The 27,572-nt window shown below is 37.3% G+C and overlaps 1 protein-coding gene across 1 annotated transcript in view; it reads left to right on the top strand.

Moving 5' to 3' along the window:
• Positions 1-27,572, top strand: part of XPO4 (exportin 4) — an 80,075-nt gene that overhangs the window by 42,322 nt on the left and 10,181 nt on the right. The window contains exons 7-18 of the mRNA XM_040544025.1: positions 7,025-7,137; positions 9,522-9,679; positions 9,955-10,129; positions 14,658-14,834; positions 16,961-17,103; positions 17,216-17,361; positions 18,606-18,783; positions 20,499-20,658; positions 22,245-22,414; positions 23,359-23,533; positions 24,701-24,994; positions 25,925-26,105. Of these exons, the coding sequence (XP_040399959.1) occupies positions 7,025-7,137; positions 9,522-9,679; positions 9,955-10,129; positions 14,658-14,834; positions 16,961-17,103; positions 17,216-17,361; positions 18,606-18,783; positions 20,499-20,658; positions 22,245-22,414; positions 23,359-23,533; positions 24,701-24,994; positions 25,925-26,105 (2,070 nt within the window). The remainder of the gene's footprint in view (positions 1-7,024; positions 7,138-9,521; positions 9,680-9,954; positions 10,130-14,657; positions 14,835-16,960; positions 17,104-17,215; positions 17,362-18,605; positions 18,784-20,498; positions 20,659-22,244; positions 22,415-23,358; positions 23,534-24,700; positions 24,995-25,924; positions 26,106-27,572) is intronic.

Raw genomic sequence — 27,572 nt, forward strand, 5'->3', positions numbered from 1 at the left:
CACAAGAACATAGGAATGCCAATTGATCAGTTGGTATCCTCTTTCCAAATCTTGCCAGTACGCATGCCAAAGCAATGGGCATAAATTTAATACCTAAAGCATGGAGTAAAATGATCCATAGTATCCACATATGTGTATATATATTTTTTCCTTTAGTTGATATTCCCGACAAGATAATTGATTCTCAGTATTCCTTGCAGCATAGCAGTAATCTGCAGTATCTGTACATAATCTTTAGCAGGATTCTGGTATTCTGTGCCCCCTGCCCCCTACAAAAAAGCAGTATAAATATGTGCTTTTCAGTGACTTAGTGATTTTTCACTGAGGCACAGCATTTACATCACTAAATTGCAAGAGTGACATCAAAATATGACTTCTCGAGAAGTGAGAAGTGCTGTTACAGGATAACTCGGTATGTGTTGCATTGTTAAATGCAGTCTTAGGCAGCGCTGCCAGCTATTAGAAGAGTTGTAGTAAATATAAATTGTTTCTTACCAGCAAGAAGAGCTGGCATAAAAGATGCATTCTGGAGTAGCCACCTTGTTGAACAGTGAAAGAGAGGCTGACACCAACCTGCTCTTAAGCTGGAACTCAGTAATTATTGAGTGTCTTACTGCAGTAGTAAGGCATGATGACTTAGGAGGCTTCCTCTCAGTCACGTGCAGTTTCTTCCATTTCATTTTCTAGCACACAGGCAATCGTCTATTGTTGTTTTCATCTGTTACTTCTAGGCATTAGTTCACCTGATGTTTGCAGATGCTTCGGGGATTTTTGGCAGTACTGTTGGAAAGGACAATAGCATAGAATTCCTATTTTGCACTAAGAACGTATGGCAGTCAGTTGTGGCATGCTGGCTTCTGTAGGGTTTCTTTTTTCAGTGCTGTCACAGCACAGTTAGATATTGGTTACTTGGATGGAATTGGTTTTAAACTCAATCTTTTCTTTAATGAATGTTTTGAATAGTTAAGGAAGTGCAAGCAAATGATGGGTAATAAGAGATACAGCCCTCTCCTTTATAAGAGTGCCTTCAAGGATCCCACTCCTAGTACATTAGGAGTGTCCAAAGACCCCAGTTAAGGAATTCAGTGTTGCTGGACCCTAATGCACTTTGACATGGATGTATAATCTGTCCTACGGAGTCAGGATGTAATCAGATTCTTTTACCTCCAGAGGTGTTTCTTACCACTTCTTGACTTTGGGATTTATCTGTTCTTGGCAGCTGCATTCTAATAGACTTTGGATGAATGCCCACGAATGCAGAAGTTTTTAATCAGGCCTTTGTCCTGCTATCTCCCATCTACAAAAAGGTGTTCCTTATCTGTCATTAGGAGTTATTATAGAACTATTTACCCCTTATTTTATTCATAAAGGTACGGGTTTTTACAGCTTTTTGTAGAGAGCACTAATAGTACACGAATAAACAGGAACTTTAACTTTAGTTTTTGTTTTGGATTTGGTGCCTCTTCTTGCTAGGAGGCAAGCTGGCAAGTTTTCAGGTGAATGTAGAATAAGGGATTGGATTTAAAATACAGGTTACGTAACCCTGATGGGATGCACTCCTCTAATACGCATCGCTGCCATTCCATCAAAATTAATGGTGCAATGGCAATTGTATGAACTGACTGAAGCTTTTGTCTGATCGGAATTCTGGTTTTAGTATGGGTGTTGCTCAGCTATACATTTAAAGGAACAAGCTCTTCATATCTCTGTTGTGAAAATGGCTCAAGCCAGAATGAGAGACCTCTGGGAGATCCTGCGAACCATACAGTTCTGCAGACTTTCAGGATTTGAAGTCGGTCCAACCCAGATTGGTAGCATCTGTTGTGCGTAATGGAAGTGCATGAAAAACACAGAGTACTCAGAAAAAACAACACCAGGTTTGTTTTGAGGAATGATTTGAGTTGGCATCGCTGCTGAAAAAGCATCCTGTCCCAGCATCTCTCAGGAGCGTGATACTGAGCAGGGAACCGCCTGGTTGAGAGCTTCGTTCTAGCGGGGTGAGGTCCTGACTGTGATTTGTTGCACAACTGCAGATACGACTGAGCTGAGGAGAGAGAACATGGGTTTCCTTCAGCAGCAGGGCTGCTTTCCTTAGGTCTTCTGTTTGCTAACAGCCTGGGGTTATCCTGAATTTACTACAGTCTTCATGTGAAAAACGAAGGGATGAGGTACTGTCCTGGCTGTTGTTTGGGATATGAGGAAAAATTCACTGCGACTAAAACAGCTGTGTTGAAGAAAGTGTGAAAGAAAGAGTTGCCTTTTACTTTTGTCAGTTTTATCCCTCTTAAGTAAAAAAAAAAAAAAAAAAAAAAAAAAAAAAAAAAAAAACTTTGGAATCCCTACAGCTTAGAAGTTCATCAGCTTCCTAGGTGGCAGGCAGTGGAAAGGTGTGAGTCTTGGGCTGCATCTGTATGGCCATCACTTCTTGCGCGGGGCTTGGACTGGCGTACGCTTCGCTGGGTTAGAAACTGGCTGGATAGCCGGGCCCAGAGAGTTGTAGTGAATGGAGTCAAATCTGGTTGGAGGCTGGTCACAAGTGGTGTCCCCCAGGGCTCGGTACTGGGGCCGGTCCTCTTTAATATCTTCATCGATGATCTGGATGAGGGCGTCCAGTGCACCCTCAGTAAGTTTGCAGATGACACCAAGTTAGGTGCGTGTGTCGATCTGCTCGAGGGCAGGAAGGCTCTGCAGGAGGATCTGGATAGGCTGGAGCGATGGGCTGAGGTCAACTGTATGAAGTTCAACAAGGCCAAGTGCCGGGTCCTGCACCTGGGGCGCAACAACCCCAAGCAGAGCTACAGGCTGGGAGATGAGTGGTTGGAAAGCTGCCTGGCCGAGAAGGACCTGGGAGTATTGGTTGATAGTCGGCTGAATATGAGCCAGCAGTGTGCTCAGGTGGCCAAGAAGGCCAACAGCATCCTGGCCTGTATAAGAAGCAGTGTGACCAGCAGGTCTAGGGAAGTGATTGTCCCCCTGTACTCGGCTCTGGTGAGGCCGCACCTCGAGTACTGTGTTCAGTTTTGGGCCCCTCGCTACAAGAAGGACATGGACGTGCTCGAGCGAGTCCAGAGAAGGGCGACCAAGCTGGTGAGGGGTCTGGAGAACAAGTCTTACGAGGAGCGGCTGAGGGAGCTGGGCTTGTTCAGCCTGGAGAAGAGGAGGCTCAGGGGCGACCTTATCGCTCTCTACAGTTACCTTAAAGGAGGCTGTAGTGAGGTGGGGATTGGTCTGTTCTCCCACGTGCCTGGTGACAGGACGAGGGGGAATGGGCGAAAGTTGCGACAGGGGAGTTTTAGGTTGGATGTTAGGAAGTACTTCTTTACCGAAAGGGTTATTAAGCATTGGAACGGGCTGCCCAGGGAGTTGGTGGAGTCACCATCCCTGGAGGTCTTTAAAAGACGTTTAGATGTAGAGATTAGCAATATGGTTTAGTGGAGTGCTTAGTGTTAGGTCGGAGGTTGGACTCGATGATCTTGAGGTCTCTTCCAACCTAGAAATCTGTGTCTGTGTGTCTGTGTCTGCATAGGTGGTTTAAGCAGAAGTTAGGCTTGAAGTGATTAGCTTGCTTACTGTTAGATGTAGAGCTGTGGTAGCAAATTTTAGTAGGGATAGCAAATTTTAGCAGGGGCTGCAGAATTAATCCACTTGGGTGGTCAACATGAGACTCTGTGCTGGCATGGCTGCGCTGGTGGCTGCTCCAGAATTGGCTGGTTTTAAGGTTAGCTGGGGTCTTCCTACACCTCCTCTGCCTGTTGCTTTGCAGACACAATCTGCATCTGGTGTCTCCCACATAAAGTAGTTTTTAACAATGAAATGTTTAAGCCTACCTTTCTTCAGCTGAATGCTGGATCTGTTTCCTAGGAGTGTGAGTTATATAAAGATTTGTGAAACCGTTCTCCATAGGGGGCAGCAATCAGTTCTAGAGTTGATCCTAGACTCATCCCATGTGCTTGGCTGACTAACTAGCAAGCCAGAAGAGGTCTTAAAAATATAAATATAATCAGTATGCTAGCATTATAACACTGGATGGCAGATTTCCAAGCTGTTACCTTAACAATGGATTTTTATTTGTAAAGTATAAGTCTAAGACTGATATAAAGCTCTCCAGAAAGATTCCAGACAACAAAGGTAAAATGATTAAAACAACTTAACAACAAAAAAAAGAAGTTAAAATAAAAAATCGGGCCTCATCACTCCAGGACTTTTTCGTCCATTTCTGAGTTCTTCACTGCTATGGAAAAAATTGCAGATGGGAGTCTGGTAGGTGCAGCCTTAGCTTTGATTTTTAAATTCCTTGTTTCCTTCTTTGTGGCAGGGCAAGCCTCCCCTCTCATGGAGGGGAAAAAAAAATAAAGCACACAAAACCACAACCTTGGGATCCATTTGCAAAAAATAGAATTTGTGGTAAGTCCTGAAGTGTTATAATCCCCCTATGGCTGCCTTAGGATATGAAATATTTTGATATTTATCTTCACCCATCCTGGAAGAGAGGCAAAGAATGGGAAGAAAATTACACATTTGTTTATCTTTTTTCTTTTTTTTTAGTATTTTCCTCCAAGAATCACAGAGAACTTTTTTCCAAATTATACTTTAAAAATTAGAAGTTAATATTTTTAAGACAGATTACTCTTATTTCTCCAGTTCATTAAACAAAACCAAGTGCAGAGCTAACGGCTGCATACATGAATGTAGGCAAAGATAAAAGAAAATCCATCTTAAACCGTGTTTTCTCCTCTTTCTCTCTAGGCACTAATCAGGGATCACCAGAGCTTTATGAAACATGAAGGCATCTAGTTATACTCTTACACTTTACAGTAGAGATTCGTTCATGTTGTTGCGTGTTTTGATGATGAAGACTGCATTTGTCCTGTATACACCCCTGTAGTAGGTAATTTAGTGCCATTTTTTCAGGTTTGGCACAACTGGGCTGCTGCTAATAAGGCAGAAGTTCAGATGTTTCATGGCAGCACACATCTCCACACCCAGCTTACGCTAATGTCTGCATTCACCTGGTGTGGGACAGAAAATGGCTGTAAAATCTCTGTAATAGCTGCAGCCATTATTTGTATTGTTTAATGAACAGATATTTTACCTACAAGTCTGTCAGATATGTCATCAGTCCGTTAGCGTGAGAAACGGCACTAAAAATAACAGGATAGGGCCACTAAATACTGGGGCTTGTTAAAATAGTGACAGCAAAGCGGCCCTTCTTCCATTCCACGTGAAAAGTGTTATGTAGCTCGTCCCCTCCGTAAACTCAAGCTAGTGGAGAGCAAATTGATTTTCAGAGACTGATAATGTATCTGTAGTCTTTCTTCGGTAAGGATGCCAGTCTTTTACAAGAGAGTTAAGGCAAAGAACCTTCTTGAAAATAAACAATTTTAAAATGTTTTTTTCTTCTTAGAATATTATAAATGAGAAGGAAAAAAAGCATAACTTAATGCACCAGCACTGATTACATTAGTCTTAATTTGTAATATTATTCTGATAAAGGATGCATGTGATAATTTCATGCCTGTATTTTATTTTTATCTGGAAGAATTGAAGTGTTTTCGATCACCTAAATGACATTGGTATTTCAGATGAAAGTAAAATAGAGAATTATCTGTTTTCAATTTTTTTAAAATTTTTTTCAGCGTCTAAAATATTGCAAATCTGATAGTGTTCAACACACACTGATAGTTTTGAGAATCGTGAAACTGGTTTTGTTTCAACGTGTGTGAAAATCCGTGATTGTTCTCGTGCATTGTAATGTGCTGAATGCAGCTCTGGGCACATACCATCAGTGAGTTTCCACTTGGTGCTGTGCCGTGGAAAAAGTGGCTTTTTTGAAACTGTTCTGCCCAATGTTACTGTGATTTTCTGTGTTTGGCAGAACTCAGAGGGCAAGTGTAAATAAAACAGAATTGTGTCTCCTGCCTTGCACAACAATCCTTCATATTAAAATAGATGTTTGCTTTATACATTGTTCTCTTAAACAAATCCCATCAGATTTCAAGGGATCTGCTTTCCTGAATGGTACTGTTGTAAAATTTATTTTTATTCGGAAGTATACAATTTTTTTTGGATAAACTTTTTTTTATAATACCTGAAAACTTAATGAACAGTATTAACTTTTGTAGTTTACTGATGAGTAGATTATATGCAGTTGAGCATGCTGTTGCTTATTCTGATGGCTGGGATACAAAGGGTTCAGAGGGAGCAGTGAAAGGTTTTAAAAAGACAAATGAAATCATAACTGTGTTGAAGCAGTTTTACTGCTATTTGGATTGAGGGGTGTCACAGTAGGAAGCACTTTCAAAAATCTGATAAATGCTACTCTGTGATCAGACTGACAAGAATGTAAATGTATTTGTTATTTTTCTGCACTGGCAGAATTTCATAAAAACTAAATTATGCCAAAAGATATGGTAATAACTGAAATGAGTGCAGGGAAGGCGTGGTTTTATTGTGTGTGCTTTTTACTGTGGGTTTTTTACAAGCATATGTTTAATATGACAATGCCTTGTGGTGCCTTACGCTTTTGTTCTTCACAGCATGATAAAAAATGTCCATTAATGCGGGGCTAACATATCTGCATTCTGTGATGCATATTTGGCTATTTAGAAAAATAGGATATAGATTTCAATGGGCTATCTTTAGCTATCCTAAGGCCTTTTTAAAAGCTGCCAGGAAAATTTTTTAGAAAATGATTTCCCATTTTGCATAAATTTTAACACCTGTTAATTGCGGTTGCTTTTTTCCCTTCTCGCTGTGTCACATTAGACACCCTGGTTATCAAAGTGATCGTATCACTATGGTATGTCTCATAATTATGATCAAACTCTTATCTAACATTCCTGGAGCATTCTTTTTTTCAATACTTAATACCTTTTATTCCTTGGCCTCATGCATGAATTATGCTGTGTATGTGAAGAGGCTTAAAGTTTGTTTCCATTACATTCTTTCTGAATGGATCCTGTTGTATCTAGGATTTTTTTAAAGCCAAGTAGGAATGTTATTGTTGACCTTGACACCAGATAACTGGGCAGACATTATATAGCTATGTTTGAATCCTCACAAAATGTGATGCTAAAGCCAACAGAATCCTGGCGTGAGACCCTCCTGGACAGCAGAGTTATGGAGCTTTTCTTTACAGTAAGTTTCATTCTTCAACTTTCATAGTCCAGACCACAGGGAAAGCAGCTCCTGCCTGTTTTTAAACCTTACTCTTGGATCCTTCCTTTTGCATCAGGTAGGACTGATTGTGTTAACTTCAGCTGGTTTGTCAAAGCAAACAAAGTATTGTTTTTCTTAGGTTAACAGATATGTGTTTTGCCTGTAAATTGCCTTAAACTGGTAACCATTAACTAAGGAAAAAAGTGTATGGTTATCTAAGCTTTGTTCTGTTTAGTACTTTTGAACATGTATTCATCAAATGAAACCAAGCATTGTGAGCAGTGGTTAGACTATGCCTTTCAGATAAGGTGTAACAGCTCTCAAATGAACAGTATTTTTTTGCTGATCTTAAAGCATTTGCTCGACAGAACAGCTAAAAATAAGTAATGTAATTGCCATTTTCTAGCCAGTTCCAGCGTATGAAATTTTGCATCTCTTTCCGCAGCACAAAGTGAATCAAAGCAAGTTAAATTGAGATAGATGAAGTTAGGAGTGATGGGGAAGAGAGAGAATGGGGAGGGGGGAATGTAATATTCACTTCCTGTGATTTAAAAAGAGGTCTGGATAAAAGTAATGTTACTTTCCACCACTGTTGGGGGGGGGAAAGTTGGTAGTCTTTGTTCTGCCAGGAAATGCTGCAGCAGCAACATTATTGGTTTATAAATTAGTTTACTATGATATTTTGTTATCTTAAATCTCTTGGGACCTGAGAATTCATCATTCTCACGCTATTTCATTTTTGCAAAGCAAAGAAATAATGTGTTCAAAGCTAGGACAAAGTTGTTTTCAGACCAAGCAAATGGAAATCTCCAGTGCTTGAGAGTTGTCAGATATGTGTTTGGATACATGTCTATACTTTGTAGGATTTTTTTTACAAGTTATTTTTTTAACTGAAAGTTTAATCTGTTCCAGCAGTTTTGAAAAGGTGAAAAAATCACTGGCAGACCTCTTAGCAGCTACACACAATCTGAACAGCTGTCTAGACTATCCAGACAGTTGCTACTGTCAGCTGTGAACCTCCACATGCAAATAACTTTTTGGCTTACGTATTAACCCTTCCTTGTTTAAAACTATGAAGTTATCTGAGTTAAATCTCTCTCTTTGGCTGGTTTACAAGACTACTTATTTGTGACGAGGATATTGTTTTCAATAACATGCAAAATTTTTGTAATGCATTTGCATTTTAAATAATGGCAACCAAAGCAGGCCTATATTTGATTATTTTTGAATGAAGGCTAGCCAGGGCAGTGTGCTGTCAGTTTTGGTTTTAGATTCCTGATTCGCAATGGTTGAGGCTGGTGGTATTAGCTTGCTATTTGAAGTAATGTAAGTGAATGGTGGTCGTTCATATTCATATAACTGATCTAAGAAATTTTAATAACCTTGCAAAACTTGGCAAGACTGCCATGTTAAAGAGGAAGCCTTCACTTGAAATCTCAACCAAGTGTGGAATGCATATTAGAAGGGATGTTTATTTCTGTTTCAGGGCTTGTTTCTCCTGGCAGTTTAATCTTTCAGAGGTTAACCATGCAGCTAATCCAACTGGTTATGAGTTAGGTGAAGCTGAAGATAAAATGCCACAGGGGAGTGGTCAGACTGTCTTAACTGTACTTTTATGATATAATTTAAGTAAATTGCATGTGGAGGAAAAAGCTACCCTGTATTTTTCAGTAAAACTTACATGAAAAAACAGAAGGTGTGAGCGTAAGAAAATACTTAAAAATCCGTAGTTGATAATTGTAGTATGAATTGTGAGAATATGTCTACTGGCAATATTAGCAGATTTGAATCTAGAAGGTCTTAGCAGCAGTAGTGATGTAACACAGCGCAGAAATGAAAGAAGATGACTTGGCCCTGTATAATGTAAGGGTGTTGCCAAGGAAGTGATGCATTCATTTTTGTATATGTCTTCAGTGTTTACCTCTGCTAAAGAAGCATCTATATAATCTTGATTGAACTTGTTGACTAACTTTAGCAAGACTCCGTAGCCTAGGCATAGTTAGCATAATAGAGATGACTGTCATTATTGCTGTTTTTAGAAGGAGCAGTATGTCTGACTGGCTGGCATCTGTTTCTCTCTTTAAGACATAACATTCGGTACACAGTTCAATTTTCAAAATGTAAGTAAGACTTAACTAAATGTTAGTATCAGTGAGTTAATTTGAGGCTCGCGATTTTGTGAACTGAGTCGCAATCATGACATTTGCTAGGGTTTAGGGAGTTGTAGAAACCCTCACATTTCAGACTGAATAGAAGTTATAGTAAGCTTTTTTTGGTGTGTGCTCTTTTGGATTGAGAGGCATGTGACTGTTGTAAGAACATCCTATTTTCCATGTATTACTAACTATCTCGCTTCCTGAAAGGTGCATCGAAAAATCAGAGAAGATACAGATATGGCCCAAGATTCATTACAGTGTCTGGCACAGCTGGCGTCTTTGCATGGGTCAGTCTTTCCTGACGAAGGTTCACAAGTTGATTACCTGGCACACTTCATTGAGGGATTACTGAATACTATCAATGGGTATGTATGCCTGCTCTCTAAATTTAGATGGCATCTTTTAATCTTTTAGTTTGGAGTGCAGCGTGTGTGTGTGAAGAACTGGTACGACTTGCTTATTTCTGGGTATAATCTGTGTTTACTCTTGGATGATTGACATTTTAAAAAATGCATCTTCAAGTAGGTGCTTCTTAAACTAACACGAGATAGATTTATTGATTGAAAACGTATCTAGAAAATCAATTGGCTTTTAACATTTTTCTTGATGGCAGCTAACTAACTCCTATTTCTATCTATAGAATTGAAATAGAAGACTCTGAAGCAGTGGGAATTTCCAGTATTATCAGCAACCTGATAACCGTATTTCCTCGAAATATTTTAACTGCCATTCCAAATGAACTTTTCTCTTCATTTGTTAACTGCCTCGCACATCTCACTTGTTCTTTTGGAAGAAGTGCTGCCTTGGAAGAAGTGGTAAGTATTCATTCTCAAAAAGTAGGTATTCTTTTTGTTTCCCTCTCTTTGTAATAGGCATAAGTGATGTGAGAATCTGGCTGTTTTGTCAATAACTGTTGTGAAACACGGTGCTTTTGTTCTAGATATTTCTGAAATCACATCTGAAAGGGTTTTATTTTTTTATGGGCAACATATTGCACAGTTGCACACTGCATCTGTCGAACTTTTGATTTAAAGCACCTGCTTCATATTTTCCCCTTTAAAAGAATGGGAACGTTAAAAAAGCATGAAAGTCTTTAAATGTTGCTGGATTGCTCTTGTGGGACTTCTCTGAAAAGTGTTGTAGATAATGAACATGCTACAAACCTGAAAGCTTAAAATCACTGTGTGAACATATGGACAGACTGAAACTTATGCTGTCAGGGGTTTTACAGGCAGGAACTTCTGTTTTAAGTGAATGTAGCTGTTAAGATCTGTTGTTAACCCCATACTATTAAACTGCTTAAATCATCCCTCTGTTACTGACACAGTTCAAGTAATAATTCTATGTACAAATCTAGAGCAGGAATTCAGAGGACTTTTCTGTTTGATTACTTCTTTCAAACCTTGGTTGTAACGTAGAGATTCCATTTTGATAGGCTAAATCCTCTGCTTCCAAAAAAAAAAAAAAAAAAAAAAACCTTTAAAAATAAAAATGTCTAAGGAGACTTAATTATGAAAAAAGCCTATAAGAATTAAGGTGCATCTTTCACCTGAGCTATATACATGGAATAGTTATTGATTTAAATGAAGCTCTCTAGACACCATCGTGGGTTTTCCCCATTATCATTAAAAAGAATGATTTTTTTTTCCAGTTTTGCTATATATACTGACTAGGCTTGATACCTATCATTTAAATGAAAGAGACTAGAGGATATACTTTTCTTCAGTTAGCCTCTTGTTACTGGAGAGCTAGAATACACAACCATATTTAACTTCAGGAGCGCTCAGCACCAACTCAGAGTACTTCATCTCTCACCAAAAGCCCGAGGTAGCTCGTACCACTGTCTGGTACAAAGAGTTTGTTTTGGAAATGGCTTGCTGCTCGTGCCTAGTGAATGTGTCTGCCTATGCATACATAATCCTCTAGTTTTTGCTGAAGAAAGTCTTTTCAATATTATATTACAGTGTTGTCAGATCCAGCAAGATAAGAAAGAAGACTGCAATTTTTTTTCCTTAAAGAGGGAACTTGTTCGTTGTCATAGAATCTTTAAAGTGTTCTGTGGAAGAAAGAAACATCACACTTTCATCACTTCATTGTGTCATCGGTCTAACAGTTGTATAGCTTATATCTCAACTTCATGTGGTTGCTCTGATCTCCAGGATAATCACAAAATTCTGTGGTATTCAGTCTTCAAAAAATAATTCGTATGCCTTATCATCGTATCAGCAATAAGGTGCACTACAGAGTATTTCAAACTATTGCTGACTTAATCCAGATGGTGTAATGGCACGGTGTGCCGTGACTGTAGAAATACTTGTTTGTATCCCTGAAGGCAATCTTTTGGCTTAGGAATGTTTCAGCCCTGGTCAGTGTGTTTCATAGAGTCATGCATGTTGGAAAAGACCTTTAAGATCATCAAGTCCAATCAGTGTGTAACACTACCTAGTCCACCACTAAACTATGTCCCTAAGCACCTAAGCTACTTGCTTAGATTGCTTGTAGTGATGTACTTTGTGAACTCGTGCTCATGAGCTTAATTGCTTTCTGTAATTAAGAGTTTTTGGTGAAAGGTGAAATACCACGTGCATTGGGCTCAGTAGGAACCTGAGATTCAGAAATCTAAAATGCAGCAGAACACAGACAGGTGTACGCAGTAAAGCTTTGCTTGTGGGGCAAACTGTTTTTCCCATATTTCTGCCACTTTGTGTGCCTGCAGAATGGCTTGTGTGAATGTTGCAGAAAACCCATCAGACACAGGAATCAGCTTAGCCAGAAGCTTGCTATTGAACCTGTCAAAATCAGGAGGTCCAAAATGGTAATGTGCAAACCACTTCAAAGCAGCACGTGTATTGGCACAGAATCAGAAGCTGTTGCTGATGGTACTTGCTGCTGTTGCTAATATTGATATTCAGCAAAGGGGGAGGAAAAAAAAAACCCACACACAATCCAAAAATGTTCAAATGTTGTTTTACATTTACTTGGCTGTTGTTTGAGGGAAGTTGGTGGAACATTTGCCTGAACAGCTACGCTGTGGAGGACAGTAAGCTTCAGCAATGATTGAGGTTGATTTATGATGTAGTTTGGACCAGTCATCTCTTCCTTTAATAACGCTGGGTCTGAGAGAAGATGCTTGTCCACAGTTATGCTTTCCTTTGCTCAAGGCTTAATGCTTATGCAGAAGTAGGAGTCTGTAATAGTTGATCAGAACTAGTGAAGAGTATGAGCAGGATGTTGAATGAAAATGCAAACAGAAATGCTCTCAAAGGTTTCTTTTTCTCAGGTAGATTTATTAATGTGGTGTTCCTGATTTATGATTATTTTTCTTAAGTTGCATAAGGGGAGAGATCATTCTGAATTTGGTCTCTCTCTCTACTTTGCTTCTAACTTTTCCCAGTTTGCTGCTACTTAGCAAGTTTTAGAAGTGTTCTTTCTTCAGAGGGTCAGCAGACTGTGAAGGAAGAATCTTGGAGAAATTTAGCAGCATCACTTTGATGTTAGTGGTTGTACTTTGCTTCTCCTGAAGATCTTGTCCTGAACTGGGCCCTGCCAATTGCTTCTGGTAGATCCATCAGAAAGTTTCTGCTCCCCAGTCTGCAGCTTGTCATGTACAGTCTACCTGCATGACATCTTCAGTAGCCCAGCTGTAGCCTTTCATCTGAATCACTAATCTAAAACAAGATTGGGAATTTTTAGTAAGGTTCCTTTGTGATTTTATTTGTTCAAGATCAATGAACTCTACTGCTTGGGCACCTACTTTATGGAGGCACTTACTAATCCTAGCTTCCTTATGAAAATACCATAAGATATTGGTAATACTATATAAAAATGGTTTATTCCGTATTACCTTCTCAAATCTGAGTTGTTTTTTTCCTCATAAAAGGACGTTGTTTCTTGTGTTATTTTCTGGATTCTTATAAATTACTAATTGTATCTAAGTTAAAAAATACATATATGTACACATCAAAGTGTTTCATGTTTCAATGAACGTCCTTTAGCCAAATTTAAAAGACATGCTGTGCCTGTCCTAAATTTGTTTTATGTTAGCATTGAATACAGTTTGGTCTCTCTCATCATCATCTTCAGCTTTTGTTTTCAAACTTGCATGTGTCCCATATTTTAGCTAAGGTAAATACGACCATTTTGCAGTTACAGAATGATGCTGTGAAAACATCTTGAAATGCTTCCAACATGGTATCAGTTTTCCCTCTTAGTCAGTCATCCAGCCAATGTTTTTTTTCCTTTGTTCATGCAGCCATGTTCGTAACTTCACTGAAAGTCAGGAATTCCTCTGCCTGGGGCATGATAAAGGCCTTAGTATCTCTGTATTTCATCAAGGAATCATTTTAATAAGCTCTGCTATCTCAAAGTAACCTTGGTGAGCAATCATGTTGGTTAAAAGTTGAGAAGACTTCTTAGAGAAAAGAAAAGTCTCGCAGTACTAGCAAATCCATCCATGGAGTCATACTTCAGTTATCTGAAAGTGGTTGTATTTACTGAAGTTCAACTTCCGCATCAAGTGGAAAAAAAATAAAATGATAATTGCATTAAATGTCCTTTTCAAGAGAAACAACCCTTCTGCTGTCTGGGTTCTTTAGCTGCCCTGTAACCCAAGAGTTTTCTTGTTCAGATATGAATTTCCTTTTGCAACTTACGTACCCCATATAAATATATTTGAAAAGCTAAAAGCATGAAGTGACAGTTAAAATGCACTAAAGAATTGTAGATGCAGGCTTATTCTATGGAATTGTGCTCTTTCTTTGTTCACAGAATGAGAAGTTGTGTATCATCATCAAAACTGGCTGCCCACAGCAGGGTTTCTTTAATACAAGCCGTCTTGTAATGATTTTCTCCTAAACAGAGTTGTCATCTTTTCTGTCTCTTTAGCACATATTCCGCTATTTTTGAAATAATCTATATGCACGTGTTCTGTGTCTAATTAAACAGAAATAGCTCAATTCGTTGTTGTTTTTGGTATGAGCTGAGATGCTTGGTGTCATTGGAGAGAAAACATTGTAGCTCCTGTATTTAGGTGATTATGTGTATGTATGAAAGGCTTAAATCAAGACTGGTTTGGTTTTGAACATTAGAAGAAAAGAAATAGCTAAACGCAGTGGTTTTTTGTTTTGTTTTTTAATTCTAGCAAAGCTGCATTGACCTTTTCGATGCATTGCTTCAGTTCTTTCTGATCTCTTCAAGGATAGCCAATAATAAGTTTTGTGATTTTTTTTTTTTAAATTGCTTCAACATTAGAAGAACATCTGTTAAATAGTAATGAATATAAGTATCTTTCTCTGGTTTAGTTTAGGAATAAGATGTTTGTTTTGTTTCTTTCATCTCTTACAGCTTGACAAAGATGACATGGTATATATGGAAGCATATGATAAGTTGCTGGAATCTTGGCTTACTTTGGTACAAGATGACAAACATTTCCATAAAGGTTTCTTTACCCAACATGCTGTTCAGGTCTTTAATTCTTACATTCAGTGCCATCTAGCTGCTCCTGATGGTACAAGGAATTTGGTAAGCCCTTACAGTGGTAGTTTCTGATGATAATATGGAGTAACTAACCCATGTGGGGATTTTGTTGTCGTTGTATACTTTATTATGTAGCTCAAGGGAGCCAGTATAAATTTACTACTCGTGGCTTTGAATGGAAATGAAAAATTTGCTGAATTTGTTAATCAGAGGTCATTTTCCAGTCTGTTTCTCTCACTATGAAAAGGAAATGAAGGAATACAAAGTTGGAAGTTACTTTTAAAAATAAATAAACCTGTTAGTAAAATTGACGTGTTTCCTGCTGGTCTTCCCTATAGATGCAACGACTAAACTTCTGACCATCCTTCTCTGGATTTGGGTTATAATTAAAGTCTTCAATGAAATTGGAAGCCTTTTATCCTGTTATTTCCCATACATTATCTTCAGATTATACTTTTGAAGTGTAATCTGAGAAAATATAGAATGACTATGCTTAGACTAAAAGAAGCATGAAATACTATGTGGTTCTTCTGGATAAAATAGTACATAAATTCCTTACTGAATTTTTGAGGTGGCTGTTCTCAAGAAAACTTAAAACTACCTCAGCTATCTCTTGGCGCTCTGAGAGAGAAAACCCGTTAGTCTCTTTGCCAGGAGTATGGATCTTACTGAAATAGATTGTGGTACTGAAACTTGGATGTAGATGCTGAATGTATTAATTACTGCATAGATTTGATTCATTAGCTATATAAAATTGATCTCTTAAATTTGATGCTATGCAAAGATCTCCAGGGTACCTCATTCTGAAAAGCCCTATATAAAACCCATGTCTAGTATCTTGATATGTAACAGATGGTAATAACAATGCCAAACAGAGAGGAATATTTCACAAGAGAACTTTGAATTCATATCAGGCGGTCTTGACATAGCTCGTATACACAGGTTAATTCATGTCATTCTGTGAGATAAGTCATTTATCCCATGGGTAACCTTTTAAAAGCCACAGCTGGCATTTTAGAATGCTTCTTGTTCAATATCAAAGCAGTAACAGGAACTTTCAGTCTCTGCTTTGAGAGCAGAGACTCACTCTTCAGTAAACAGCTGCAACTTTGAAGTTGCCAAAGGAGAATGATTTGCTGGGTTAGATAAAGAAAAGATGGAGTAAAAGCACTTTAGGTAAGAAAATGTGTTTAGATTCAATTTTCCAAAGCCTTTGTAGAAACAATATGTAATGATAGCTTTCTCTGTCACTTGTATTTGAATGGTAGTTGTGTAAATTCTGTCATTCGTCAAGAGATTTTTGAAAACACTTCTAACATTGATATGTGATTTCTACATATATGGGATCAACTCTTCAAGAAAATAAGCTCTGATTACTAGGTAGTCTTAAAATATAGCCAAGGCGAGAGGAATCTCATCTTGAGATTTTTATTTTGCCTTCTATTTTTTCTGAGGTTGTAGCATTTACTTTTTAAAGGTGTGTTTTTTTCAAACAATAAGTTACAGAAAATCTTTATTGAAAGAGGTGACGTTCACTTTATTGTGAAGAATACTATCTCTCTTGTGATTTATTTTTAAGATCTCAGAGAACTGGGAACAGTATCTTTGACTAATGAATAGGACAAAGCAAAGTGTTTAAAATTGTTCTTGGCCTGACTATATATAATGATTTGAAATCCAAATGTATTTTAGAAGTCTCCTGACCATTGGGTTTGCAGACCATCTATGTGAATGAGAGTCATTCAGTACATCATTTTGTGCCTCTAGCAGTGGATGCTTACCAGAGCTGATTTATGTATGTGGTGTAAAGAAGCTGTTTGCTGCTTTCCAGCCTGTGCTTATAATGAGTATCAATTTTCATAACTCTTATATTTGACTTTTTTCACTAACAGTGAATCTTTTGACTTGAGAGCACTGTTGGAAATGGTAGCAAATATGCAAGGAGCTGATTTTGCTGATAAGTTTGTGAAATGCTGATTTCAAAGCAATATAAAGTCATATTTACTCCTCTATTTACCTCATCTGTATCTAATTTAGCACAAGCCTGTTGTGTATCCGTGCAAAACACCTTGGAAGAAAAACCCAAATTTACGTAGAAAAGTGTGGTGGTGATAAGTTTTAGCAAGTGTAACATTAACTGGTTGCTTCTAATTTTGTTGAAATAACATCAGACTGCCAATGGTGTGGCCTCTCGGGAAGAAGAAGAAATAAGTGAACTGCAGGAAGACGACAGAGACCAGTTCTGTGACCAGTTGGCCAGTGTAGGCATGCTGGGAAGAATTGCTGCAGAACACTGTATACCTCTTCTTACAAGGTATGGAAAAATAGTATGAATGCAAATGAATAAATCCACCAAATTGGAAGAGCTTGACTTTGCTGAAACAATTTAAAACCAGCAAAGTTATTTTATTATTGTGTGTCCACAGTTTATTAGAAGACCGAGTTACAAGGCTCCATGGTCAGTTGCAAAGACATCAGCAGCAGTTACTTGCCTCACCAGCATCAGCCTCAATTGACAATAAAGTGCTTGATGACCTGTATGAGGATATTCATTGGCTTATTTTAGTCACAGGTATGTGAACAGTGTTAAATAGCACTTATTCTGATATTGCTGTTGCACCTGGAACATGTTAGGAAAGAAAAGTGCTTGCATTGCAAGCTACTTACAAAGTTTTTGTCTCACTTCCATCTGTCTGCAGTAACATGAAAATTATCTTTAAAAGATTAATGTAATCTTTTCATGAGGTATGTCCTTTGGAAATTCCCGCAAGTAATTTTGTCATAGACTTCTGAGATCCACCTATTCAAGAAATTAGCCTGTTCGTGGTTTCAGTTATATTGTCTGGGCTCGCATGACTTAAGGGAACACACATGAGATCAGGATAGCAGTGTTACTCAGTGGTGCAAAGAATCGAGTAAGTTCCAGAATCTCTCAGGACTGATGATCCATGTCCTGGCTTTTTGCTGTGTTTCAGGGAACTTGAGTTTAGAACATTTTTATTTTTGATTTTTAGATGGAACTATCTTACAGCTGTTTGCAAAGCATAACATCAGCTAAGACAGTGTCTGTATTTTATTAGGAGAAATGTACACTGTATGAAATATTTTGTGGGGTCTTTTTGAATGTCTGATGTTTTAGTTGCTCTCAGATGTTGGCATAAATGCGTTTATAATATTTTTGTATCGCTGTAGGATGAAGTTTATATTTGTAGCTCAGATGATTATGAGATCAGACACCGAAAACTATGACTAAATCTGGAATTAATATTAATTATCTAGACACCAGAGTATTTTACTGTGAAAACCATTGCTTTACCTGATCTGCTGTTGCTATGCAAGGAAAACTTTATTATAGCATGTTTGTTTAGTGTCTGAAAGATTCTATAGATTTGAAATATTAGCAGAGTAGAAGTCTCAGATGAGATGGACTCAGTAGGGAAGCTGTAAAATTGAACAATTTTTATCACATAACTGAAGGAGAAAAAAGTGACCACAATGTTGTAGAATATTTTTTCAGGTACCTGAATTGGCTGTTATTCTTTCACACAAAGCAAAGCTCTTCTCCCTCTTTTATTATTTAATGTGGTGGTTTATTTTTCAGCATTAGTTTACTGTCACTTTTAGGTTCTTTTTTACAGAATGGCTTTAAATATTCTGAAGTTAATTATGCATATTTAATCGGTGTTAGTCAGGGGTTGTATAAACATTTGATTCTGGTGTGATGTCTGCAGTTAATCCAATGGACTCTCTAATCAAAAAGCTCTAAGTTAACCTAGGGTAGAAAGTTGTGATCATTCTTTCTTTCTTTAATGTAAGGCTACCTCTTGGCTAATGATACTCAGGGAGAGACTCCGCTAATACCTCCAGAAGTAATGGAATACTCCATTAAACATTCAGCTGAGGTTGACATCAACACAACACTTCAAATTCTGGGATCTCCAGGAGAAAAGGCCTCTTCCATCCCAGGGTACAACAGAACTGATTCTGTAATTAGGTAAGAATGCGTCATGTGTTAAGTATGTCAAATACTTTTTCAGAGAAAAAGTGAGAACGTGAATGGACTTCTGTGAATTGAAAAAAAAAAAAAAAAAGCCATATGTAAACACTGAACATTGGAAATGAAATGTCTCTTTTAACTAGTCTTTAAGTAAAGGCAAATAATTTATAAGAATGGTTTTATAACTGATCTATTAAGGCAAAGCTATAAAAGAAAAGACAGAAAAGATGAAGTGATGTTTATGTATATGTATATATATTTCTTTTTAGGGTGGAGATAGGCAGAGAGATTACAGATAATGTTTGAAGTCAAGTTGACCTAGGGGGAGGACTGAAGGGAAGAAAAAGTATGGCATCGAAACAGATAAAACTCAATTGAAATGGGATGGCAGAAATGACTAGCTTGAGGACCTAATAGTTGTAATTGAGGACATGATCTACCTATTAAAATAAATAGAAATACTTTATCACTACTGAAAGCCTGTCTTTGACCTGTTTATTACAGAAAATCCTTAAAACGACTCAAATTACTTAAAAAAAAATAAAAAAAATCACTTGTTTTTAAAGCAACACAGCCTATAGTATGTTATCAAAAATTTTTTGTCTATAATGTATTCTGCACATGTGCAGCTTAAGCAAGAGCTTTCCAAAGCTTAAGTGAATTTGTCGTCTTTGGTCGTGATTTACTGTCTCCACTTGGCAGTAGCAGCTTTGGTCTTTGGTGGGGGGAAGAGTTGTTGCCCCTTATGTACACATGTTATTATTAACATATTTAAGGAACAGCATAAGGGATTTCCGTTCTCTTTTTGCAAGAAGGCTGATGCCCACAAAGGAGTCCTCGGTTTGAATCTTCAGTATGCAGAAGGCTCAATTCAAATCTTTTTCTTTATTGGCATGAAATACTATTTACCCAAGATTACTTGTGTACTTAACATTTTCTTCTGGAAAAGGCTAGAAAAATGGATCTTCACGGGCAGTTAAGTGCTTCACGGGCTAACACATGTAGAGGTTTGAATAGTGGTCATTGACGACAAGCCTGGCAGCTACAGGAACTGGTCAAAACCCAGAATTTCTGATTGCAATGTCTTAGTGCAGATGGGAGTAAAAACAGAAATAGACCACCACCAACTCATAAATTCCTTGAGGACTAGCAAACTCTTACCAAATTTAATTGAGATACTGTAAAAGCTAATATTAAATATAGTTTTCTTGACTGAGTGTATTAATGCAATCACTTGGTGGTCTGCTACATCATATTGTTTCTCTGTGGTAATGAAAAAGTAAGAAATAACTGGACATTGCTGTAGCTGTATCATACTGCAAAAGCTGCATGATTAGGCCACAATTTGTAACGAAGAAGGTGGTTCATGCAGGAAGGGGAGAATCAGTTTTTCTATAAAGCTTTTCAAACATTACAGGCAGCGGTACATATGTCTGCATTCCCACAACGTCAGAATGCTTGTCAGGATTCTTCTGTTGCAGTGTTTTTGAAGTCAAAGATCACCTTATATTCTGACTTTGTGGAGGGTATTTGCCATTTTGTCTCTCTCCTTGGATTTAAAGAGACAAGTTAACTGCTCTCCACTTCGTTAGAGTTGAAATACTTCATTATCCTGTTCCTTCCTCATATTTCATGAAAAAATAAGTGTTTCGTAGAGTCACACTACTTCTCCAAAGAACACTCAACATCCTTGTTGTGTTTTAAATCTGCAGGTTGTTATCGGCTATTTTAAGAGTGTCAGAAGTAGAATCTCGAGCAATAAGGGCAAATCTCACGCACCTTCTGAGCCCGCAGATGGGCAAAGATATTGTATGGTTCCTCAAGCGTTGGGCAAAGACTTACCTCCTGGTGGATGAAAAGCTGTATGATCAGGTAAGGATATAACCTTTATGAATGAATTGGTGAGTATTAGCAAAAATATCCTTGGAATGCAGATATTAGTGTAGCTATCCTAAGGTGCAGTGATAAAGCATTTTTAATATTGTATTTGGGGTTAGTTTTTAAATTGTTTGAAAGTAGATGTTCTCTTCCTTTTTTCATTATAAATATAAGTTGTTAGGGGACCCTTCTTGTGCATCTTGGTATAAATGTGATTTTTTTTTAGCTAGTGGCATCACAGTAGCATAGCGCTCTCTCAGGTTGTATAGCGGGTGAAATTCACCTACCACAGCAATTCTATAAACTACGTCAGATCTTACAGTTCATCTTTAATACAGTGGTTGCCCTTGATGAATGATTTATTGAGTAGCTGGTCATAATTCTGAATTAGATATCTAACACCATCACTAGGTGGTATATATAAGCTAAAATCATGTTACTTTCTCTCCTCTCCCTATTCTCATATGTTCTCATTGTACATATCATGATTTCTATGATGCGTTCTTTCTAAAGGGCAACATTTTATCGTGTTTGGAAAGCACTAATCATGATTATACCTTGATCCTGATTTTGCTTATACAACTAACTATACTCCAGCTAGCTAATGGAGGCCACTCATGAAAAGGTCCTCTTGGCTCTAACTTCTGAGAAGGAAGCCGCCGCCTCCTCCCTTATTTCCACTACTGAAGCAACTAAGAATACTAACGCTTCAGGAGCCCTTAACAAAGTTAGGGATACCGAAGACTTGTAATGAATTTGAATTATATTACTCAACTTGTACTTGCACCAGAGCAAAGATATCAGCAGGGGAAGAATTGGAGAGCATGAAACAGGGTATCTAGGAAGTGTACACATTTAGTTTGTGTTGGCATGTGAAAGAGGTTGAACACCTCTTTTTAAATCTTATACTCAGTCATGTATATATTATGAATTTTAAAATCAGAAACGGTGGTGTGCTGACAGGAAGCCCCTGCACAAATATTACAAAGCTTTTGGATTTCACTCTTAAACTTTTTTTTTCTGAAGATAGGCAAGCAGGCAATTTCAAGGAAGCTTATTTTAACGTACCAGGACCAGAATGTGACATCTTCCCTAAAATCTGTGTAGATTGAAGGAATAATGCAGAAAGCTGGTGTAGAAAAGACTACGATGAAAATAAATTCTTACAAGATTCAAACTAGATCAAGAGCTAGGCTTATTTCCAGTTATTTTTATCACTTTATTTTGAGGAATTTCATCATAAATTCATGGAAACACTTTTGGGAGATGATTTTTTGGTATCTTTCTCTTAATTTTTAAAGCTTCTGAACTTTCTTTGGCATTAAAAGCTAGACATACTTAAACCTGCTATTGTGATGAGGTTGATACTTTTCTTTCTTTTAGGTGTTGTGCTTAAAATTGCAAGATAAATTTGGCAAAGATTTTTCTGTTACAGGTATTCTTTGCCTTTGTCTATGTAACTTTTGTGTATTTTAAGTAGGGAAGAAGTGACAGCCTGAAAAGAATTTGCTGACTGATTACCATACACTTTGGGGTTCTGCCTTCTGTAAAACTCACTCATTTTAATGCTTTTCTTATAGATAAGTCTGCCATTTAGTACAGCATTTGGTGCTGATACTGAGGGTTCCCAGTGGATTGTGGGTTACCTTTTAGAAAAAGTGATCAGTAACCTGGCAGTGTGGAGTTCAGAGCAGGACCTTGCAAATGATACTGTACAACTGCTAGTAACATTAGTGGAAAGGAGAGAGCGGTAAGTTGCTACACCTCTGGAAGTCAAAAAATTTCTTTTGCTTCCTTTAAATTTTTTTGGCCAAAGTAATCCAGATATGGGGCACTTTATATTCATGTCTCTGTAAGTCAAATTACTTTAGTAACGTGCTATAAATGGAGGAAAAAATTGTCTGACAAAGTGAGGAGTGAGACCTAGATTTGACAAAACATTAACCTAATCTTTATTATTATTGATCAGTGCACTCTCCTTCCCCTACCTGTGTGCCTCACACAAACAGTGAGAAAGGAAAATTCTCCTGGTCTCCACTCTTATTGCAAGGATTTTTATGTTTGTTTGTTTTTGTTGAACAAGTTGTTTCAGATTGAGTTCAGATACTGGCTAAGCCAGTATAAAATATGTTTAATAAACCTTTTAAAGAAAAAAAAACATAGGGTTTGGTGGGTTCAGACAAATTTCAGAAATTTCTTTGGTATTACAAACTGTGAAGAAGAAAATTCTTGAATGTTTTGCTTCTGTGAATTGACATGCAATCATGCATTCAGTCTGAAAGACTGAAGTTTGAGGAGTTAAATGCTTGAGGAGAATTTTTTTTAAAGATAAATAAAAACCACAGGAGCTAGTTTTGGAATAAACTGCTTATTTTATCATGACATAATGAGACTAAGCTTTTAATCCATGCAATATATCCATTAACTATGTGTGTGTCTGTCTGTGTGTAAAACTAAGTAATTCCCTGCTTTTCTCCCATATGAATTGAGCTACTTTCAGAGTATACACATCAGAAATTTTATGGTTGAGACATTAATAAGATGAAAGTAAAAAGGCAATTTAGCCTTACAATAAAGGAATTACATTAAAAAATAAAAATAAAAATCTTCTGACAGTTGCTAGCAGCCTGATGCACTCTGTTCATACAATTTTTGGAGTATTTTCTTTAATCAAAATATTTTTCCCCCTTCTAGGGCAAACTTAGTTATTCAGTGTGAAAACTGGTGGAATTTAGCTAAACAATTTGCAAGGCGAAGCCCTCCCCTTCACTATTTGTCCAGTTCTGTGCAGAGAACACTAATGAAAGCTTTAGTTTTAGGAGGTTTTGCTCATATGGATACAGAAACAAAACAACAATACTGGACAGAGGTAAGCTGTTTTGATGCTTCTGTTACCTTAATTTTTGCAAGTAATAAAACCAAAGTTTGAAGTTAGTTTAAGGAATTTTATGGTGATGCAAACTCAGCTCATACAAAATCTTCAGATTTTGAACATCTAATGCCAATATTTTTTTTTAACGATTCTTTCTTTGAAGGGCCATAATTTTTTGGCAGCTTATTGGTGTTGTCCATGATATCTAAACCATTACTACCTAAACAGAAACAACTCAAAATTACTTGGGGATTCATGAAATAGCCAGTCTAGCAGTACACTTGGAAGAGACCTTTTGTAAAGGTTAAGGGCTTTCATCAGAGTTGTGCCATTTTGTCTATTTATTTTAATTTCGTGGTGTTTATGAATTATTCATTTATTCACTTAAAGATAATGATAGTAAGACTAATGTGAAAAATAATGAAGCTTCTCGACCAGCTTTTCTGTGCCCTGGTTCCATTAGTGCTCAGATATTTAATACTGGAAAGGTTGGTGCTGTAATGCTTCCTGATCACACTTCAGCTACACCACATTAGCTTTGAAGTTTGAAAAGCACTGTCCTTCTGAGAGAAGCTTATTTTCATTAGGAAAGTTATGAAGTTAGTGATTGAAGTTAAGGTTATAAGGCACTGGAAGTAACTGGGGAAAAACATTTAACTGTTCTATGGAAATGTCTAAATTGGTTCAAATTGGGTTAGTTTACAAACGTAGTCACATATGCTGATTATAAGAGAAATTGTACTACCAAGAATTGTAATAAGACAAAGATAATTGTGAACATGATTTTTAATTAATGCTTTCATTGCTGACCTTTTTTTTGCTAATACTGAATCTGGAAAAGAATCAAATAATGTGACTCAGAGAAAGTCCTTGTTATTTGTTTAAACGCTACAAAATAATACTAAATATTTATGGCGGTGCTCATTTTGCAACCAACCTGCAGGTGATGGTGGATAATGAGAATCACTAATCACTATCACTTCAGTTTATGTTAATGTGACAGAAAAATAACATAATTGAGCCATTGCAAACTGGAATTGATTGATTCTTGTACCGCTGTGCTAAAAACAACCCATGTGCTTGCTAAATTATTTAAACCTCAAATTTCATTCTTGTAATAATATACTTATTTTAATGTGACTTTTCTAAAAAAAAAAAATTAAGGTTCTTCAGCCACTTCAGCAGCGATTCCTGAATGTGATAAACCAAGAAAACTTCCAGCAGATCTGCCAAGAGGAGGAAGTGAAACAGGAAATCACTGCTACGTTGGAAGCACTCTGTGGCATTGCTGAGGCTACCCAGATTGATAATGTAGCAATTCTCTTTAATTTCCTAATGGACTTCCTTAATAATTGCATTGGATTAATGGAAGTATACAAAAACACGCCAGAGACTGTTAATCTCATAATAGAAGTCTTTGTTGAAGTTGCACATAAACAAATTTGCTATCTTGGAGAGGTAAATACAACCAAGAGGGGAAGGAGGAGAAGTGTGTGTGTGTGCGCGCATGCATTGTACAAAATAGCAGAGTGATTTTTGTATTCTATACAGAAAGAAACCCTGTATGCTTACGTCACTATTCTGTCTATATAGAAAGAAATGCTATATGGTCACATCTGCTAGAGGAATTCCTTTGTTTAAAAAGATACACTCCCAAAGATTAAAAGCACGACGTCTAGACTGTTCTTTTAGCAATAAACTTGACCATAATTCATCACCAGTCTTAACGTGCAGGGGTGGCAAGAGTACAGACCGTGTTGAATGCTTACTTAACCATACCAAACTTCTCTGAAGGCTTGTGTAGCAGAGTTGCAGCACTGTTTTATGTGACAAATGCATACTGTAGAGATGCTGCTTTGGTTCTAAACAGTGCATAGTGGTTACCAAGAAATTATCGGGTAAAATGAGTTGATGCAGGCTGCTTACATTTTTGCTCTGTTGGCTGATTTTGCTCTTGCATCCAGAAGCGATGGCTTTTGCATCTAGGAGAAGCCTACTTCAATATGGGAATGCACAGAGAGTATTATGGCTCCAAATTTTGATAGCAGAAGTGAGTCCCTTTGGGATCTTGTTGATAATTTTAATCTAGTTTGCGAGACTGGTGAGATGTGTCAGCCTGGCCCAAGTCACTCTTTTTCGTTAAGATTGAGGAACTGATAAAAGTAATGTTATAATGTTTGTCAGTAGCATGTAAATATATGGCTGTAAGTGTTCTCAGTATTTAAGATAGCTGTTTCCTTGATGATTCTGTGTGCGGTTGTTATGAAAATCCATAGTATAACTGAAATTAAAACCTTCAGGTGTCATCAACCATGTAGCACCATCTTAAAACAAAGGGTGTCACTTTTAACATATAAAATTTTCTTGTTATCTAATGCTGTTTTCTAGGCCAAAGCCATGAACTTGTATGAGGCCTGCCTAACTCTGCTCCAGGTGTATTCCAAGAATAATCTAGGTCGGCAACGGATAGATGTTACAGCAGAAGAAGATCAGTACCAGGATCTCCTCCTTATTATGGAGCTTCTCACTAATCTTCTATCAAAAGAATTCATAGATTTCAGTGATACAGGTATGGAGGAATTGGTAATTGCTAAGCCATAATTTGTATTCTAAACAGTTAAAAAAAAAAAGCCATCGTAGGGCATGAGTTCAATTCAGGTAAATTGGAAACTCGAGTTTAGGTTTGCTCAGGATATGAAAATTATTTATTGTGCAAGTAGCAAAGGAAGAACTTTTCACAGTACGGCACATCTTCCAGTATTCAGAAATAATTACTGCTCTTGTAAAATAAATAGGGCATGTTGACAACAACAACTTAAAAAATGAATGCTGCAAGTCTGAACATGTAGTAGCAGAAACTACAGAGAAGTCAGATTAGCAAATTACTGCAAGAGCAGATGGGTTGTCTTTGTAGTACAAGATCCCAACTTTGCAAAATGCTGAGCTCTTGAAAAATTGTCAAGCGAAAATGTGTCAAGTTTGAGGGTTTTCTGTATTCTTCATTCACAGAATATGTGTTATAGTATGTAGATATGGGTGGTTTTTTTATTTTTATTTTTTTTCCCCAGCCTGTTGCTTTCTTCTGTATCTTTGCCACTTCATATTCAGGACTAATGCAATTTTGTCAGTCACCTCTAGCTTAGCTGTGTTGCATTGCTTTTGAATAAGTTAAAACACATTTGCACGATTTTTTTCTTACCATGCCCTATACTGTTTGCCCAGAAGACTTGCTCAGCAACAAACTGAATCTGCCTACGTGGTTTTGATCTTTTTCACTGCTGTTCTAAGGCACTAAGGTTTTGAAGGAGAGGGAACCTTGTACTCTGAAATTCAGTGCATCTGTCTTGTTTTTCTGTTCTGTATGTGCAACACAAAAATACAGAACCGAAATTAGACTTTGTCCATCAAGTGGACATCTCAGTGCCATCTTACACATTCTTTTTGAGATCAGATATTGGTTGTTAGAAGCATCAAAATACTGTAAAAAAAATGCCATGAAACTAAGGACTGTGAATACTACCTAAACATAATACCCAGATATCAAATGTATTGAAACTTCTCTGGTCGCTATTATTAACTTAATGCCAGAATTATAAAAGTAAGGTCATTGGTAGTCACTGGGAAGTACAGGTCTTAACAGGAACTGGAGAAACTTGGCAAGTTCTAAATTACAGAGTTTTCTTCAGTAACTTCCTCCATTTATTTCTCTTTGTGTTTATAAAATTCACATAAGTATATATTACAATGTATACTATATAGAAATGTACAGAAAGTAGAGAAATGCTAGAATATTTTGCTCACTGTCTATTTGTGCAAGCATGAAGCAGATATCACTAGAAACAAGTGTAAGAGAGCTTCCATTCTGTAATGGAAGGGAGCTCTCAAAGTATCTCAAGTGTTCTGGTTAGTATGCCATCTGGTACATGTGATTATGAAATGCTTAGTCCTAATGAATATAAATATAGAGTGATGTGGCAGTCTCTACTCACTAAGTTTCTATTTTAATACAGTGCGTCATGTTTTCATTTGGGAAGAG

The sequence above is a fragment of the Cygnus olor genome, chromosome 1 (assembly GCF_009769625.2).
Source record: "Cygnus olor isolate bCygOlo1 chromosome 1, bCygOlo1.pri.v2, whole genome shotgun sequence".
NCBI lineage: Eukaryota > Metazoa > Chordata > Aves > Anseriformes > Anatidae > Cygnus > Cygnus olor.